This window comes from Sinocyclocheilus rhinocerous, unplaced genomic scaffold, assembly GCF_001515625.1.
Source record: "Sinocyclocheilus rhinocerous isolate Xijiao unplaced genomic scaffold, SAMN03320098_v1.1 scaffold148, whole genome shotgun sequence".
Taxonomy (NCBI): domain Eukaryota; kingdom Metazoa; phylum Chordata; class Actinopteri; order Cypriniformes; family Cyprinidae; genus Sinocyclocheilus; species Sinocyclocheilus rhinocerous.
In genome coordinates, this window is record NW_015653472.1 from 285,941 (window position 1) to 304,262 (window position 18,322).

Here is an 18,322-nt window from a genome sequence, read left to right on the forward strand (position 1 = left end):
AGCTTTGATCACAGGAATAAATTACATTTTAACATATATTCAAATAGAACGCAGTTATTTTTAAGTAGTAAAATATCACAATATTACTGCTTTTGCTGTATTTTGGATCAAATAAATGCAGGCTTGGTGAGCAGAAGAGACTTTAAAAACCTTAAAAATCTTACTGTTAACAACTTTTGACTGGTAGTGTACTTGCTAATTTGTGATTTTCAGTATGTGTATGTTCTTCCATGATACAAAGTCCTATAAGTAAGCTAGTGCATCTGAGAGGTCAAGATTTGTAATTTGTACTTTTAAAAAGAAAATGTAAGTTACTGTAAAATTTACAGCAACCTATTTACAGTGTAGCAACTCAGATCACTCAGACTTGTTTCTTCAAGTTGCTGGCTAAATCTAGGTCTTATGCTAAATGAAGAGTAAAGATGTACTCATGAATAAAGATGTTTAACAGCTCTAGACACTACTAACAGTTATGATAGCTGTCACGACATGTTTTTACAAGTTATAATGGAGCGGAAATTTTAAGAAGAACCTGGGGGACAACATAAGGGAGACTGCAGTGACAAACAATACAAACTGCTTTAAAAATATTATAAATCTTACAATGGACACTGTGATATTTTTATTACAAAACACTCAATCGTATAATACTCTTAACAAAACTCAAAATGGATAGGCCTATATGCTGTTTGGTACACATGAAGATGAAGTAAAACAATAAACAAATTAGGAAAAGGGTACAAAAATATCAAAGTGTTTTGATGTCTCAACACTGTTATTTTAATTATCGGATGTGAAATCAACATCAAACAGGCCAGCCACTGATTAAATGAGGTACTTAGAGTGATGGAGTCTGGAGAGAGAAACCACAGAGGTCAAAGGTTACTTTGAAGTCTCTAGAGTTTAGTAGCTGATAATTAAGTAAAGGTGCTCCACTTGGTCATGTCAAGCGCTTTGCATAGTACTGTACAGAACTCTGTGAACACATGTCTGTAGTTTGCAAAAAGCATAATAGCAGCACAGTTGTAATGAGGAAAAATATGTACCTTTTACATAAATTCAGAGTGATATAAGGAGCACAAATCTACTGGCTCTGCTGTGGGAATGTTTTTTGTCAAGATCAAAAAGGTAAAAACTCCTATCTTAATCTGACAACGTTACTTTTTTATGGATTTTAACATCAATGGTACAACTAAATCTAACTGACAGTAGGCTATGTGGTATTTTTGTGGAGCAATTTTCAGTTTGTTTTTAAATTATAGCATCAAGGGAACATCAGCCACACTAGGGATATTATACATTATACATGACATCAAAGCTGACAGTTCCTAAATGAAAATGACAAAATACTAAATTCATCCAAATCTATAAATCTAGCAAGGGCACACAGAACATGGACAGATAAAGGTACACAGATAAAAATATTGAAGAACATAGCGGGCTACCGTTCAAAGACATAAAGTAAGAAACTGATACAGTTAGAGGTTAATGTCCTTGTGCAAATGATAATTGTCTGACCAATGTGTTTTTTTGTCTGTTGATTGGTGCAATTAGAAGGAGAATTTAGAAAATGTCTAATTTTGCTGTATTTTGCAGCACTAACAAGACAACAGATGTTTTTGTTCTAATTGCCTCAAGCCTTGTCAATCTTCAGTGGTTTGAAATAAAAACTCAATTTCAATGTAACTTAGTGTAATGAGAGAATTGGTTAAATGCTATTGAACACTATTCCAAGTCAGTCTATATAGTCACAGAATGGAATTCCAAAAGATAATGACAAGCATCCAAATCCTGTAGACATACCATTCAAAAGTTTGGGGTCAGTAAGATTTTTGTTTTTTAAAGAAATTAATACTTTTACTCAGCAATGATGCACTCAATTGATCAAAAGTGACAGTGAATACATTTTAATGTTACAAAATATTTACATTTCAAATAAATGCTATTCTTTTGAACTGTCAAAGAATCCTAAAAATTGTATCATGGTTTTAGACAAAAATATTAGGCATTAACTGTTAACATTGCACAACACTGATAATAATAAGAAATGTTCCTTAATTAAGCACCAAATCAGCATAATATAATTATTTGTGAAGGATCGTGTGACACTGAAGTCTGGGTGCTGAGATTTCTGCTTTGCCATCGCAGGAATAAATTCCTTTTTAAAATATATTTTTAAAAAAATATCAGTTATATTTCACAATATTACTGTTGTTGAAATCTCCAGTAGCCTATATTCTGTAAAAAGCCAAATTCAAACAAAAATACTTTTTATATAAAATGATAACGCTGTAGTTTATAACCACGAAAATCACAGAACTATACAAATGATGTACTGCATGTTTGAGGACTTGAACCACCATCTCTTAGTCATGGCCTAATGGTTAGAGACTCGGACTTGTTACCCAAAGGTTGCGGGTTTGAGTCTCGGTACCGTGGATTGTATGTGGGGGGAGTGAATGACCAGCGCTTTCTTCCACCCTCAATACCACAACTGAGGTGAGACCCTTGAGCAAGGCCCCAACTGCTCCCGGGGTGGTGCAACAAAAATGTCTGCCCACTGCTCTGGGTGTGTGTTTATGGTGTGTGTGTGTGTGTTCACTACTCACTGCTGTGTGTGTGCACTTGGATGGGTTAAATGCAGAGCACACATTCCGAGTATGGGACACCATACTTGGCTACACGTCATGTCACTTTCACTTTCACTAAAAAGGTTTGAAGTGCCAGTCCTATTAGCAGCCATAAGATGGCGCACTAGTAATCTTGCACAAGGTCATTCACTGAGTGAGGCTGCCATAGTCGAAGCTAGAAAGAGCACAGCATCACTTGGTCGGTCCATCGTGTGCGTTTGAGATGGAGAGATGACATTGAGAATGTATTTGTAAATGTAAATGATAATGCTTTCATACTGTGCCCTCTTGCATATATTATGATATGCTATTATATACAAAAAATAAAACATAACCATCTAAATACACTTGAAAAAACGTGATTTTCTATTTTATAAAGATGAATGCATTGACTAAAAAAACTCTCAGCTATCAAATGAATTAAAGTATAATTTGAAAAACACCAGTTTAATATATTCAAACAATATTGCTATAAGAGATCGTGTCATCAACATATTTATTAATACTAATAACAATATACCCTTTGAAACCAGTGTGCAATCGAATGTACATAATTTTCTAGATCTTTTTTTTTATTTATTTATTTATTTTTTATTAGACATTAAAGACATAACATGCAACATTTACAACTTTAACAAGACATCCAAAAAGATAACACAATTAAAGGAATGGGTTTACCATAATTTTCTAGATCACAGTGTAAACTGAGCTTAAAATGACATAAAATCTATCATGTCCAATCAGTGTCTGTCCACCCATGTGCACACTCACTGTGACGCATCACTGGTAGTAGGTGATGCTTTGCACGTACTCCACTATGCACCAGTTTCCAGCATAAAATACGAAAATATTGGAGTCAAAAAGCTTTAAACACAAGATACACTAATAATATTCCAGATAACGTCAAGTTCATGTCATTAACAGCCTTGAAATAAAATAAATACAATTTTAATCAATTAATTAAAATTTCCGCATCCTTGTCGAAGGCGGAGTCCCGCCGGTTGAAAACGTGCATTTTGCCATGCAATCTCGTTAGCGTGCCGCGTGAGGCGCGTCTGACCAATCAGAGCACGAGAAACGCGCTAGCGCTGACCGCTTCCTCACTTAACAGTGCGCGAGAACAGCAGCCTTCTGCCTTCTCTGCTTTCTGCACCACGGTCAGCTCTCGACTGCCCTTGCGCTGGCTAGGCCAGATACGGTAAGGTGAATACAGGGCGTATGTTGTGGCTTTTATATTTTAGCAGTTAATAATATTTGTCATGAAAAATAAAATGTGCTAGATCAGTGGTCGTGATGTTCGACCGAGTTATGCAATACTGATGAAGGTGATGCTGTCGTGCGGTGACGTCCTCTAGAATCTGAGTGTACAGTTACTATTATCTAATCATTTTAACATTGCAACATTTATGTCACGCAGCGTTGTTTTTAAGAAGCAGATGTTCTCGTGAGCGAAATACGTTCATTCAAAAATGTAAAATGACGTTTAGTGTAGAAAGTAATCCGTCTTCGGTTACAGCTGCTGTACACGGGATTTTGTCAGCAAACTAAAACGAGTCCCGGTTTGACACCGAATATTGGAAAGACCTGTAACCGGAGACATTGCTGTTATGTATTTTGTAGCTTTTAAATGTCACAAATAGATAAATTTTTGACTGAATGAACTATATTTGATTGTCAATGTGACATATTTTATGTGGTCATCACAGATTTTTTATTAATTTTAATGTAATTCTCAATATATATGTCTGTTAAAATTGAGAACAACACATTCTCTGTCCACTGCAGACATAAGGCCAGTCACTTGTTACTGTCTGTCTCAGTTAACCCAACCCACTGTGTTGTGGCCAGTGGGAAGTTTCAACAGACATTTAAGGCTACAGGATTTTCCATTGGTCCAAATGAAGTGTATGTGATTTTTTTTTTTTTTTTCATATGTTAGCACATAATGTTGACAGGGCAGGAAATGGTGATGATGAGGAAATGGGTCTTGTGATATCCATGGGAAAGTTTTTTTTTTTGGTGAAATCCTGGTCTGACAATGAAAAAAGTTTTTTTTTAGAAATTGATGTTTTTCTATATGAGCAAAAAAAAAATCCTTTGTTTTATTACACAAAAATAGTCATCTGCAAGTCATAAAGTTACTTTATTCACAACTTCTGGTGCCTATTGCTCATGTTGACTGTCATATTGGGGTGGATTTCTCAGTTTGAACTTGTGAGTCCTTTGGTGACTGCATTAACTGAAACTCCAAATCATATAAAGAGTGGATGCTGATGAAATGCGGTGAAACAGTGTAGAACCTTCCTCATCTTTGACTCAGTTTGGAGTAGTTGAGTCATTTCCTGGTGGGGAAATTACTATAAGGCATTCAGTGTGATTAGGTATGGCAAGAAGTACAATTTATATTTATTTGTTATCATAAAGCATAATTATCTAAATATTTGTACAAGAAATACTTTTTTTTGAAATGATAAACTTAATTATATAAAAATAATAAAATTCTATTTTGTCTAAATTAATTAAAAATAAAATACTGAAAACTGTGACGTGAGTCTATGCATCAACACATTATAATGTTCAGAATAAAAAAATGGATATTTATTTTGAGATTTGCTAATGATTACATTAAACCATGTTATTAAATTATTAGCATTTCAAATAATAACTTTAAGACTTAATGTAATCTAAAAATGTAAAAAATAGGGTAAATGAGCTTGAACAATTAAATATCCAATATCGGTTGTTTCAGATAAATAAAATCAGCTCCTCATGTTTTTTACGTTTTTTTTTTTCTGTTCAGAAACTGCAACATGTCCATCCTGAAGATCCACGCTCGTGAAATCTTTGACTCCCGTGGAAACCCCACTGTGGAGGTTGATCTCTACACCAAGAAAGGTATGTAATGCTGAAAATTTTTTAAAGTACTTCAAAATTTAATTGTTTTTCATTGTATTATTTACTTCAAATATTTTTTTATACAAAAAATAGAATCACATTAAATGTATATTGATCTGATGATTCTTTCAGGAAGTTTAATCCATTTTGTAATGAGCTAGCAAATACAAAAATGGGACCATTTCAGAGATAAAAAGCATCGTCCATCACCACTGTCTCTACAACCGCAGAACAGTCCATTACAAGTTCAACATCAATACAAAGCGACAGTAATTGACATTGTATGTGGTGTTATTGGGGCGTACAGTCCTGAATGCTGTGGCAGTTTCACATGGGTGAGCTTCTGAGCTGCTCTCTGCCTATTCAGGCCCTCATGTTGGTGTCCAATAGCTCAGAGTCGACGTATCAGGTGGTAGGTGGTTATAAATAGCCGAAGTAATACAAACCAGTTGGATTGCATTGCTACAGTATGGTAGTTTGCACATGAACACAGAAAGTAATTATATTCAAGTTTGGGGTCAGTAATATTTATATATATATATTTATTAGTTTACATTTTTTTTAAATAAAAAAATTCTTTTATTCAGCAATTCATTAATTAAAAGTGACAGTAAAGACTTTTTCGATGTTTTAAAAAAATTATATTTCAAATGAATGCAGTTTTTTTTTTTTTTTTTACTTTCTATTCATCCAAAAATCCAGAACAAATGTATCACAATTTCCCCCAAAATATTAAACAGCTGAACTGTTGTAATGGTTTCTGAAAATTCAGTTTTGCCATCACAGGAATGAATTACATTTTAAAATATATTAAAATAGAAAACAGTTATTTTAAATTAAATAGTATTTCATAACATTAATGTTTTACTGTATTTTTGATCATTAAATCCAGCTTTTGTGAGCATAAGAGACTTATTTAAAAAAAAAACATGAAAAAAAAATCTAATAGATCACAAACATTTGAATGGTGTAGTGTAGTGAAATGGTAGACTTTTTGCCCCATTGTATCTCATATTAGTGTTTTGCTAATTTGCAACAGTGTATAAAAGCAAATACTTGATTTTGTAACTTGCTTTTTGCCTTGTGCCCTACACACAAATGTATCACAAGGCGGTGCCTTGACCTCAAACACATGCCCGGAATTTTAATTATGTTTAGTGAATGACCATTTTGAAAGATTGAGGCTGGCAAGAGATCAAATATGTAGAATGTCTCTTCTGCCAGATTGTACGGAACAGAGAGAGGGAGTTGGCACACTCTGCCAGGTTAGTGTATGAAGGTGATGAATGTGTTTTTTTTATAGGGACTGTGTAGAATGTTTATTCATCTTCTGCTGATGTTTCTGTATTTTTCCCCTCAGTCCCAGATGTATGAAAACAAGTGGAGACAACTCACCCAAATCTAATGTGTCTGTGTGTATTTGAGCAGAGCTTAATGAATGTGTTTTGATTGGTATGAGGGCTGGAAAAATACAGCCTAAAGCATAGCTTTGAGTTGTTTTAATAGTGCACAATTTCTAAGAATTGGTTTCATTGGATTGACAAAGCATTTGATATAAATGATTGGATCAGTATATGAACTCAGATGTGTTACAAAGATCAAAACTAGCCATTTTTGCACTCAGTTTGCCTATTTTGTAGGTTTGGATTCTCTACCATTGCTTGGAAGAAATGATTGGTTAGGTAGACGCACTGTGTAACAGTTGATGAATTTCTGGTTAAGCTTTAAATCCGTTTTCATCTGCACACTCTGGCAATCGACTTACATTCACCCAGCCGAGCTGATTGAATATGCATGTGCAGATTTTCCACACTTGTTGAAATTGTTGAGTTGAAATGTGCCATCATGTAGTGCAGGTATGCCAACCTCAATCGGGGGTGTCCCTCTTAGTTGGTTACATCACAAGAGGAAACCCCCTTAAGGTCACTTCCTATGTTGAGTTTAGGTGATAAAAAAACCCCCGAGGTACCATGCTTATCAATTGTTTAATTAATTACATATTTTTAAAAGATATTATATACTATATATTGACATGTAGTCTGCTGTTGGTATGCAGAGATTGTATACATTGTGATTCTGTTGCCTAATCTCTTCTGCAGTGAGGGGGTGTGTCCTATAATTCCTTATATGGTAGACCAGTTGTGATTGGTTCTAGTAGAAAATTCTGGAAACAGATTTCTGTAAAATTAGCAGGGTTGTTTGTACATATTTATAACCATTGACGGGTTTCCTTGTATTTATTTTTCCACAGGTCTCTTCAGAGCTGCAGTGCCCAGTGGTGCTTCTACTGGCATCTATGAAGCCCTTGAACTCCGTGACAATGACAAGACACGTTATCTGGGCAAAGGTTTGTATTTCAGATATTCAGTTTGTAAAATTAATATTTCAAAGCATCACTATTCTTTTTGAGATATTAAAGTTTAAAATTGTTTGAGAGTTTTATATATTATTGCTTGACAAATCAAATCAAGTGTTTTTGAAATGTATTGTATTAGACATATTAATAATATGAGAATGAAAAAATATACACTACTAATCAAAAAATATACACTACTAATCAAATTTTTTTTTTGAAAAATTACTTGTATTCAACAAAGACGCATTAAATTGTTCAAATGTGACAGGAAAGACATTTTATATATATATTTTTTAAACTTTCTATTCATCAAAGACTCGTGAAGAAATGTTCTGTGAGCATATTAACATTTTAGAATGATTTCTGAAGGATCATGTGACACTGAAGACTGGAGTAATGATGCTGACGATTCAGATTTGCCATCACAGGAATAAATTACATTTTATTTTATTTAAATTTTTTTTCCAAATAGAAAAATATTTTACAGTGCTGTTTTATTGTATTTTTGATCAAACAAAAAGCATAAGAGACTTTTTTTCAGAAACATTAAAAAAATCTTATTGACCACAAATCTTTTAACAGTAGTGTATAAAAATCTAATTAAATTTTCTGTGAAAATTCCTTTTGAATCATGCTTGATTTGTAATGTTTTACAAATATACATAATATCAAATGTATATTTCATATATCATAATAACATCCAGAGAAAAATCTGAATAAAATTAATAATGTATTGCATTTATTATATTCATTTCTTTATTTCTGTGAAATCCATAATTTCCAGAGTTTTTTTCCAATGGTATCCATCTGCACTGCAGCGTTTTTCTTTTCTCCTCTCATCCTCTCTTTCTTCTGCCATCTTTTCTCATCTGTCAGGGGTGAAAAGAGCTGTTAAATATGTAAATGAGTTCTTGGCCCCTGCTTTGTGTAATCAGGTAAATTAGCGTGTGTATTAACTGAAGTGAGGAACTTAACCCCTTTTGATCTAGCACAGAAGCAGCATGAGCCTTTGGGTTTGCTTTGACGACTAACCATAGCAGGTATTTGTAGATGATCACAGATGTTCTCATTGACAATAAAGCACTCAATTGCTCTGTGATCATCTAGTCATGTCTGCTCTGCATGTTCATCCACTCCTTGGCCTGGATCAGTGATGGTCTGCTTGTGTCCCTGCAGGTGTCTCAAAAGCTGTTGAGCATATCAATAAATCAATTGCACCTGCTCTGGTTAGCCAGGTAGGAATATTTGTTCTTTGACTAACATGATAATGTATACTGTTGTTGAGTTGTGGTTATTCATAATATACAAGAGAGGTACTGAAAGATTATTTGAGAGAATTAGATAAGTCTTGGACCATTATTTGAAGTGGTAAGTGTCTTTGCAGCGTTTTTCTTTTCTCCTCTCATCCTCTCTTTCTTCTGCCATCTTTTCTCATCTGTCAGGGGTGAAAAGAGCTGTTAAATATGTAAATGAGTTCTTGGCCCCTGCTTTGTGTAATCAGGTAAATTAGCGTGTGTATTAACTGAAGTGAGGAACTTAACCCCTTTTGATCTAGCACAGAAGCAGCATGAGCCTTTGGGTTTGCTTTGACGACTAACCATAGCAGGTATTTGTAGATGATCACAGATGTTCTCATTGACAATAAAGCACTCAATTGCTCTGTGATCATCTAGTCATGTCTGCTCTGCATGTTCATCCACTCCTTGGCCTGGATCAGTGATGGTCTGCTTGTGTCCCTGCAGGTGTCTCAAAAGCTGTTGAGCATATCAATAAATCAATTGCACCTGCTCTGGTTAGCCAGGTAGGAATATTTGTTCTTTGACTAACATGATAATGTATACTGTTGTTGAGTTGTGGTTATTCATAATATACAAGAGAGGTACTGAAAGATTATTTGAGAGAATTAGATAAGTTTTGGACCATTATTTGAAGTGGTAAGTGTCTTGTTGTGAATATTAACTAACATTTGAATTAATATTAGCGTTTTGTCATTTCTAAAGACAGTTATCTAAAGATGAAAACCTCCCCCTAATCTCACAATGCTGTGAATGCCATAACATTGCATTTGTTCTAATTTCTTCTAAATGAAGTTTGTGGGAATGTCATTCTCCTTGAAAAATTATTGATGTTGTCAGTAATCAATCTTTTGTGCTTCAACAGAACGTGTCAGTCTTGGAGCAGGAGAAGATTGATAAGCTGATGCTTGATATGGATGGCACTGAAAACAAGTGTAAGCATATTAATATGATTAAAGGGTTAGTTCACCCAAAAATGAAAATTATCCCATAAATTACTCACCCTCAAGTCATCCTAGGTGTATATGACTTTCTTCTTTCAGACGAATCCAGTCGGAGTTATATTAAAAATAGTCTTTGATCTTTCAAGCTATTTAATTGCACTCAGCGGGTGTTGCAGTGCATCGGTCCAAAAGAAGTAAAATAAAAAGCGCCCATCCTTAATAAAAAGTGTCTCACACAGCTCTGGGGGGTGAACAAAGTCCTCCTGTAGCAAATCGATGCATTTTTGTAAGAAAAATAACCATATTTAAAACGTAATAATCAATTTAATCTAGCTTGCGCTCACTGTTGTAAACGGAAGCAGTTCCGTGCGGATGACGTATGAGGTTGGCTTTGCGCATGCGCCGCTCAGAAGTGACGAACGCGGAAGCGCAGGGGAGAGATCAAAACAAAACAACGGTCACAAATTAGAAGTACAAAACAAGGATTTGTAAAGAAGAATGTCGGAGGATTTCGATATAAGCCAAGAGGAGACTGGTTTTCCTTTGCTAAAGTAAGGAAACTTTGCTTCCTTTGCTCCTGTTAACAAACATTGGTTTTCACGAGACTCACCGGCGCATGCGCAATGCTGACCTCATACGTCATTCTCCCAGAGCTACATTAAAGTGATTATTACGTTTTGAATATCGATTTATTTCTTACAAAAACGCATCGATTCGCTACAGGAGGACTTTTTTCACCCCCCGGAGCCATGTTTTTTTATGGATGGGCTCTTTTTATTTCACTTCTTTTGGACTGATGCATGCAACACCCGCTGAGTGCCATTAAACCGCTTGAAAGATCAAAGACAATTTTTTGTATAACTCCGACTGGATTCGTCTGAAAGAAGAAAGTATTATATACCTAGGATGACTTGAGGGTGAACAATTTATGGACTAATTTTAATTTTTGGGTGAACTAACCCTTTAAGTGTTTCGTAATACACTGCAAAAAATGGGTTATCTTACTTAGTATTTTTGTCTAGTTTCTAGTCAAAATATCTAAAAATTCTTAAATCAAGATACTTTTACTAGATAAGCCAAATGACTTAAGATATTTAGTCTTGTTTCCGGGGTGGATATTTAGTCTTGTTTCCGGGGAGGGGGGGGGGGATCGAATTAAGCGCATTTTGCTTACAACAAGTAAAAGTATCTGTCAGTGGGGTAAGTAAAATACTCTTGTTTTAAGAATATTTTACTTACCACACTGGCAGATGATTTTACTTGTTGTAAGCAAAATGTGCTTAGTTTCGTTTTTTTCCCCTGGAAACAAGACTAAATATCTTAAGTCATTTGGCTAATCTAGTAAAAGTATCTTGATTTAAGAATTTTTTGATATTTTGACTAGAAACAAGACAAGAATACTAAGTAAGATAAGCCATTTTTTGCAGTGTAGTTACAATTGCTTGAGTTGCCATAACAGAATTTATTCACCATATGAAAGCGTAATGTATCACAGCTCTTCACGCTGGTTTATAAAGACTCTGAAATATGCATCCATTATTTTAATGAATGCGCTCGTCTCGAATCCACAGCAAAGTTCGGTGCTAATGCAATCCTGGGCGTTTCCCTGGCTGTGTGCAAGGCTGGTGCTGCAGAGAAGGGCGTCCCCCTCTACCGCCACATTGCAGACCTCGCTGGCAACCCAGAAGTCATTCTCCCTGTCCCTGTACGTGCTCACAATAAACAGAACAACTATCAATCTTTTTTGCTGTATATTACAGTGTTTGGACTGGTTTCCATCCACCTATTTAATGCAGATTTTGGGATATCACATAAAAATGCAGGATGCTTCCTCAAGTTGGATACATTATTTATTCTGTAAATAAACCAAAATGGAAACACATTTCCTGAATCAATTCTTCGATGTACATCTTAAAAGTCACGTGACTTTGCTCTGAACAAGTCATGTGACTGAATTCATTTTGTCTGCACAGTTTTATTTGATAGTAAGTTACCAATTTCAATAAAAGAGCCACAGTGGCTTTTTAAAAAAATTAAATTTAACATTGATACAAGTTGATATTATTTTAAAAACATATTCTAAATATTTATAAATATCATACATAGCAGCTAATATCAGACAAAATTGCTGTATTGGTGTATACTTACTTACATCTGGTCTGGAATAAATGCCTCATGACATAAACCATAAACTACTAAAGGATGCAAACTATGACACACTATAAATAGACTGTCTGTTTTCAAAGGCCTTCAACGTTATCAACGGCGGCTCCCACGCCGGCAACAAGCTGGCCATGCAGGAGTTCATGATCCTGCCTGTCGGTGCCAGCAACTTCAAAGAGGCCATGCGCATTGGTGCTGAAGTTTATCACAATCTGAAGAATGTCATTAAGGAGAAATACGGCAAAGACGCCACCAATGTGGGCGATGAAGGTGGCTTCGCTCCCAACATCCTTGAGAACAAAGAAGGTGAGAGTCTGGAGTTTCATGATAACAGGTCTAGATCTAGATCTGCCTCAGTTTTATGGAGCAGATTTTTAACAATGTAAATACTACAGAATTAGCCACCATAACTATAAAACATATTCACGGTAAAACATACTTTGGGAATTAAATGTAAACTATCCATTTGATCTTAGAAATGATATATATTTAGAACTAAATTCATTTTTTAGCCCCCGGTAAGCAAACAAGTATAGATAAGCACTATACAGTACAATATGGTATAAGATACAGATTGTAGATAGTGTAGATGCTTGGGATAACTCGAGTCAGAGATTACGGTTATCTTGATTATAGATAAGTGAGTTTACAAACATGACCATTGAACAACAAAATGTTTGAGTTACTATGAATTATTACCTAAACTTCAAAACTAATTCCCATCAAACAACAAATGGTTTTCATTGTAAGATCTGGTGCATTGGTATAATTGAATTGAACCTAGTGAAGTTCTGCAGCTGTGGCTCACTCTCTGGGGAATTCTGGGAATGCGCATGACCTGTGCTGCCTTGGAATCACAGTCATAACATCTGCCCATTTCAGAGAAAAATAATGTTAGAGTTTATTCACATCTAATTGGATTACTTGCTCTCTGAATGTCTGAATATTTATCCTCTTCTTTACTCATATTATTTGTTATTTTAACATTAATTTAGTTGTAACATTAATTAGACTAAAACATTAGAAAGGAATTCAGAAGTTGCTGTAGGTTAAAAGCTTATGTGTAATAAGCATAGCACCATGAGATATATTCTCAAGATGCACTAATGTTTAAACAAAGTACAAATCAGTGCCAGAAGTTATTATTTAGCTGTAGCTAATATAAACTGCAGAAATATTAATGGTTTGTTATGAGTGCTTACAGATGTATTGGGCATTTGGCATGAAATACTTTTGGGAAGTTAACGTTCTACAGACTACATTGAATGTTTTGTATATTTAAAACTGCATTTGTCAGACTGCAGAACCATTAAAATTAACTAGTGAAGGCAAGGATAAGATTTACAATAGTGTAAAAAAAATGTTTTTTAAAGGTAAAGTATATGTTTTGAAACCTAAAACATATACTTTACCTTATACATTAATATACATTTTAACCTGAAATCTTGCATCGACTACTTATCTTTTTCAGCTCTGGAGCTGCTGAAGAATGCCATTAGCAAAGCCGGCTACACCGACAAGATTGTGATCGGCATGGATGTGGCTGCCTCTGAGTTCTACAAGGGTGGCAAGTACGACCTGGACTTCAAATCACCTGATGACCCGAGCCGTTATATCAGCCCTGACCAACTGGCTGACCTCTACAGGAGCTTTGTCAAGGATTATCCTGGTCAGTGTCCCTGATCTTTAGTGTTACTGTGTGTGTGAGTATGTGATACTCTACTGCAGTGTTTCTCAACCCTGGTCCTGAGCGCCCCCCAACACTGCACATTTTGTATGTCTCCCTTATCTGACACCCATTTCAGGTCCTGGAGTTTCTTTTAATGAGAGTTGAATCAGGTGTGTTTGATTAGGGAGACACACAAAATGTGCAGTGCTGGGGGGCGCCCAGGACCAGGGTTGAGAAACACTGCTCTACTGTGATCCTCAGACGGCCAGTGACAACTGCTTAGTGCAAATCTGAAGTCAGAGCATCTAGGTATACGAGTTATAAACATTAGACAAATTTAATTAATAATTGTTATTTGTTAACTAAGGATCATAGTGCATTAACTTATGTTAAACCTTATTGTAAAGTGTTACCAAAAACAAATGTTCCTAATCTAAGTGTGTTTACCCAAACACAAATTCTTCCCTCATGTGTGTCGGGTAGCTTTAGATCTCCTAAAAAAGACAGGTGTCTGAAGAGATCCAGCAGTGAATGAAACCCTATTGTGGGGGTGAGAGTCTTAAAAGGGGTGATTTAACCCCCTTGAGGCCGGTCAGCAGTTCACTAGATACTTAGAGAATAACACTGTATATAAATAAACCCTAGTGCATTAACTGTGGTGTATTTATTAATCTCTTAATAAAAAAAACATTGCAGGTTACACTATTGTTCAAAAGTTTGAGGCCAGTACTTTTTTTTTCAGTAATAACATTTAATACTTTTAATATACTTATTACATTTTATATAATTATTACATTATATACTTTTATTCAGCAACATTTATAATGTTACAAAATATTTCTACTTCAAAAAAATTGCTGTTCTTTTGGATTATCTATTCATCAGAGAGTCCTTGAAAAATGTATCACAGTTTCCACAACACTGATAATAATAAGAAATGTTTCTTGAGCAGCAAAACAGCATATTAGAATGATTTCTGAAGGATCATGTGACGCTGAAGACTGGAGTAATGATGCTGAAAATTCAGCTTTGCCAACACAGGAATAAATTACATTTTAAAATATATTCAAATAGATAACAGTCATTTTAAATTGTATTAATATTTCACAGTATTACTGTTTTTACTGTATGTTTGATTAAAACAAATACAGCCTTTGTGAGCATAAGAGACATTTTTCAAAATCATACCATCCCAATCTTTTGAACAGTAGCGTACATTCTAGCAACAGTTCATTCTTGTTAGCTGTTAAGTTAGGGTTAGACCTAACCCTGACCCTAATTCCAGTATCAGTAAAATTTCACAATGCAAGACAGCATAAACTAATCTGCAATTGAACAATCCTTTATTTAAAAAGCTAAATATTAATATAAATATTATCAAATAAAATAACATTAAAATATTTATCATATGAAATCAAAACAATTCTCAGTGAAATAAACATTTCACACAGTTCAGCTGCATTTAAATGAAAACCTAAAAAAAAAACTTTAAAAAATCCAGTCAAACCAGTTAATGTTTATTATTATTACATGCATATAATATAATATAATATATTATATTACATATAATACATATTATTTATTACATGCATTAATGCTTCACCAGGTGGATACTTTAAATCCAGCTCAAATCAATAAAGTTTTATCTTTTGCTTCTCAGTGGTCTCCATTGAGGATCCATTTGACCAGGATGACTGGGAGGCCTGGACCAACTTCACTGCCAGCACTAACATCCAGGTAGTGGGTGATGACCTCACTGTGACCAACCCCAAGCGCATCGCTAAAGCCGTGTCTGACAAGGCCTGCAACTGCCTGCTGCTCAAAGTCAACCAGATCGGATCCGTCACCGAGTCCCTTCAGGCGTATGTATTGCTGATGTCTCACACTATGGACATGTATTTTTTTTATATAAGAACTAACTAAAATTCAGGTTCATGTGGTTTTATATGTAATGTGTTTTGTGTCCGTCTTCCTTTGTTTAGCTGTAAGATGGCCCAGTCTAATGGATGGGGTGTGATGGTCAGCCACCGTTCTGGAGAGACAGAGGACACCTTCATCGCTGACCTTGTGGTCGGACTCTGCACTGGCCAGGTACAAAGCTTGCCAAGCACCATCTTATCTAAGGTTGACCAATGCTATGTAGGGAATTATAAAGTATATTGTCTTTTTTTCCCTCTCAGATCAAGACTGGTGCTCCCTGCCGCTCTGAGCGCCTGGCCAAGTATAATCAGCTGCTGAGGTGAGCGGTTGCATTTCTACATCATTACATTCTTAAACTAGCTCTCTGTCTTGAATACTTGATTCTGATTGGTCAGTTGTTGCATTATGCAGTCAAATTTTGCAAAATTTTGCATAACAACTATACACTATATTTGACTATTGTCTCAAGCAACCAAATGCTCACTCATTGCCTCACTCAACTGTCATTCTTCTCACATAAAATACACTACAGTTTAAAAGTTTGGGGTCAGAATTTTTTTTAATAAACCAATATTCAACAAGGATACATTAAATATATCAAAAGTGGCATTTGCTGTATAATGTTACAAAAGATTTCAAATAAATGATGTTCTTTTGAACTTTATTCACAGTTTCCACAAAAATATTAAGTGGCACACTGTTTTCAACATTAATAATAATAAGAAATGTTCACTGAGCACCAAATCAGCATATTAGAATGATTTCCGAAAGATCATGTGACACTGAAGACTAGAGAAATGGCTGCTGAAAATGTAGGTTTGCCATCACAGGAATAAATGACATTTTAAAATATATTCAAATAGAACACAGTTCTTTTAAATTGTAATAATGTTTCATAATATTACTGTGTTACTGTAATATTTTACAATATTACATTTTTGATGTATTATGGATCAAATAAATGAAGCCTTGGTGAGCATTAGAGACTTAAAAGAAAATCCTACTAACCTCAAATTTTGAAATGGCATTGTAAGTTCAACTCATTAATGTTTCATGTTCATTTATTTACTAAAGCTCCATTCAAGATGCTTGATTTCTTTTTTCCTGCATAGTTTCTTCGTACTAATCATTACAACTCTACAACATCACATTAAGTACCAGTCTGCACATCTTGAGTTGTTTAAAGTGAGTGAAAGTCCAAGACTGATTTTGGCATTGTTTGACATCGGCAGGATTGAGGAGGAGCTTGGTGACAAGGCTCGTTTTGCTGGCAAGAACTTCAGGAAGCCCATCTGAAGCGGCAAGCCGTCATCAGTCTTAGTGTGTTCATTGTGCTTGCTCTCCCACACATAACACCACGCAATGCCAGCTCCTGTAGAATGGAGACTAGATGGAAACAGTGAATTCAAAGGTCCAGATCTATAGTCAATGGCACAGAACACTGCTCTCCGTGACAGCCCCATCCCCATCTATGCTTTGGTATCCAAATAGCATCAGTCCTTTAATTGTGTCTCTTGTGTTGTGTCAGAGAACTTTGTTTAGCTGCTTGTGAGTTGTAGTGATTCTGGTGCTCCACTGAGTATTTTAGCAAAGATCTAAAGCTGTTCACTGTGCTGCCGTGTGCAGCATGAGTATGTGCATTGTGTTGCTTTTGAGAAGTGTTAGTTCTATATGCGTGGCATAATAAATAAATAAATGATCCCTATTAAAATGGAAGAATGTGGGTGAAGTTTATATATATTTATCTACTTATTTATTAATTACATGAATATTATATAATTATATACAAACACAAGTAAAAGTAAAAAAATATATATAATTTTCCACATCTAAATTATATATATAAATATTTAGATTTTGAAATGATATATACACACACACCGTAAAAAAAATAGTAAAATGAAATAGTTGACAACATTTTTTGATTTTTGTTTTTATGCACTTACATTATCAGTTCATACAGTAAAACATCAATTATTCATTCATTCATTCAGATAAAGAAAGATATATAGTGAAAGTGAACTGAAAAGCCCTTTCAAATCCATTAGTAGAGGGTGGAGGTAACCTAATGGTTATGGAGTTGGGCTGGGTAAGGTTACAGTCTGATGGCAGAAATCATTCTCTTGTTTTCAGCAAAACAACAACAGGGAGACCATATCTGCAATTTAGTGTCCAATGGGTCATCCTGCACAGAAAGCATTTCTGACAAGCAATCGGGTAACTTTTGAGCTCTTCTACTAAAACTAAAATCCTTGTTGAGTTGGGTTTGAAAGAACAGGTCAGAACCTGAAGTGGTACTCAAACAAGAGTACGAGTTCCAGGTGACCTGGTTAGTGCTCAGTCATGGAAAAGCTGGAAATGTCAAGGAAATGAATCAAATAAATAAAAAATAAAAAAAAGAGGAAGACAGTTGCCCTTAGTGCAAACTCTCAAAACCTAATCTGTTGGTC

The 18,322-nt window shown here is 35.0% G+C and overlaps 1 protein-coding gene across 2 annotated transcripts; it reads left to right on the top strand.

Moving 5' to 3' along the window:
* Positions 1–3,712: 3,712 nt before the first annotated feature.
* LOC107716106 (alpha-enolase) lies at positions 3,713–17,579 on the top strand. 2 transcript variants are annotated; one of them, XM_016522432.1, is made up of 12 exons: positions 3,713–3,828; positions 5,431–5,525; positions 7,777–7,872; positions 8,758–8,816; positions 10,042–10,111; positions 11,692–11,825; positions 12,367–12,589; positions 13,755–13,952; positions 15,613–15,814; positions 15,935–16,043; positions 16,133–16,191; positions 17,105–17,579. In XM_016522432.1, the coding sequence occupies exons 2-12, from the start codon at positions 5,441–5,443 to the stop codon at positions 17,166–17,168; spliced, it is 1,299 nt and encodes a 432-aa protein (XP_016377918.1). In that variant the 5' UTR covers positions 3,713–3,828; positions 5,431–5,440; the 3' UTR covers positions 17,169–17,579. The 2 variants fall into 2 exon arrangements, with proteins under 2 accessions (XP_016377918.1, XP_016377917.1); XM_016522431.1 differs by lacking the exon at positions 8,758–8,816 and adding an exon at positions 9,058–9,116.
* Positions 17,580–18,322: the final 743 nt, after the last annotated feature.

What these genes read in the sequence shown, in the direction of transcription:
- LOC107716106 (XM_016522432.1), top strand. Translation starts at nt 5,441, where the DNA reads ATGTCCATCCTGAAGATCCACGCTCGTGAAATCTTTGACTCCCGTGGA. An exon ending in GTCACCGAGTCCCTTCAGGC is followed by an intron (nt 15,815 to 15,934) that starts GTATGTATTGCT and finishes TCCTTTGTTTAG; the next exon opens with CTGTAAGATGGCCCAGTCTA. An exon ending in AAGTATAATCAGCTGCTGAG is followed by an intron (nt 16,192 to 17,104) that starts GTGAGCGGTTGC and finishes TGACATCGGCAG; the next exon opens with GATTGAGGAGGAGCTTGGTG.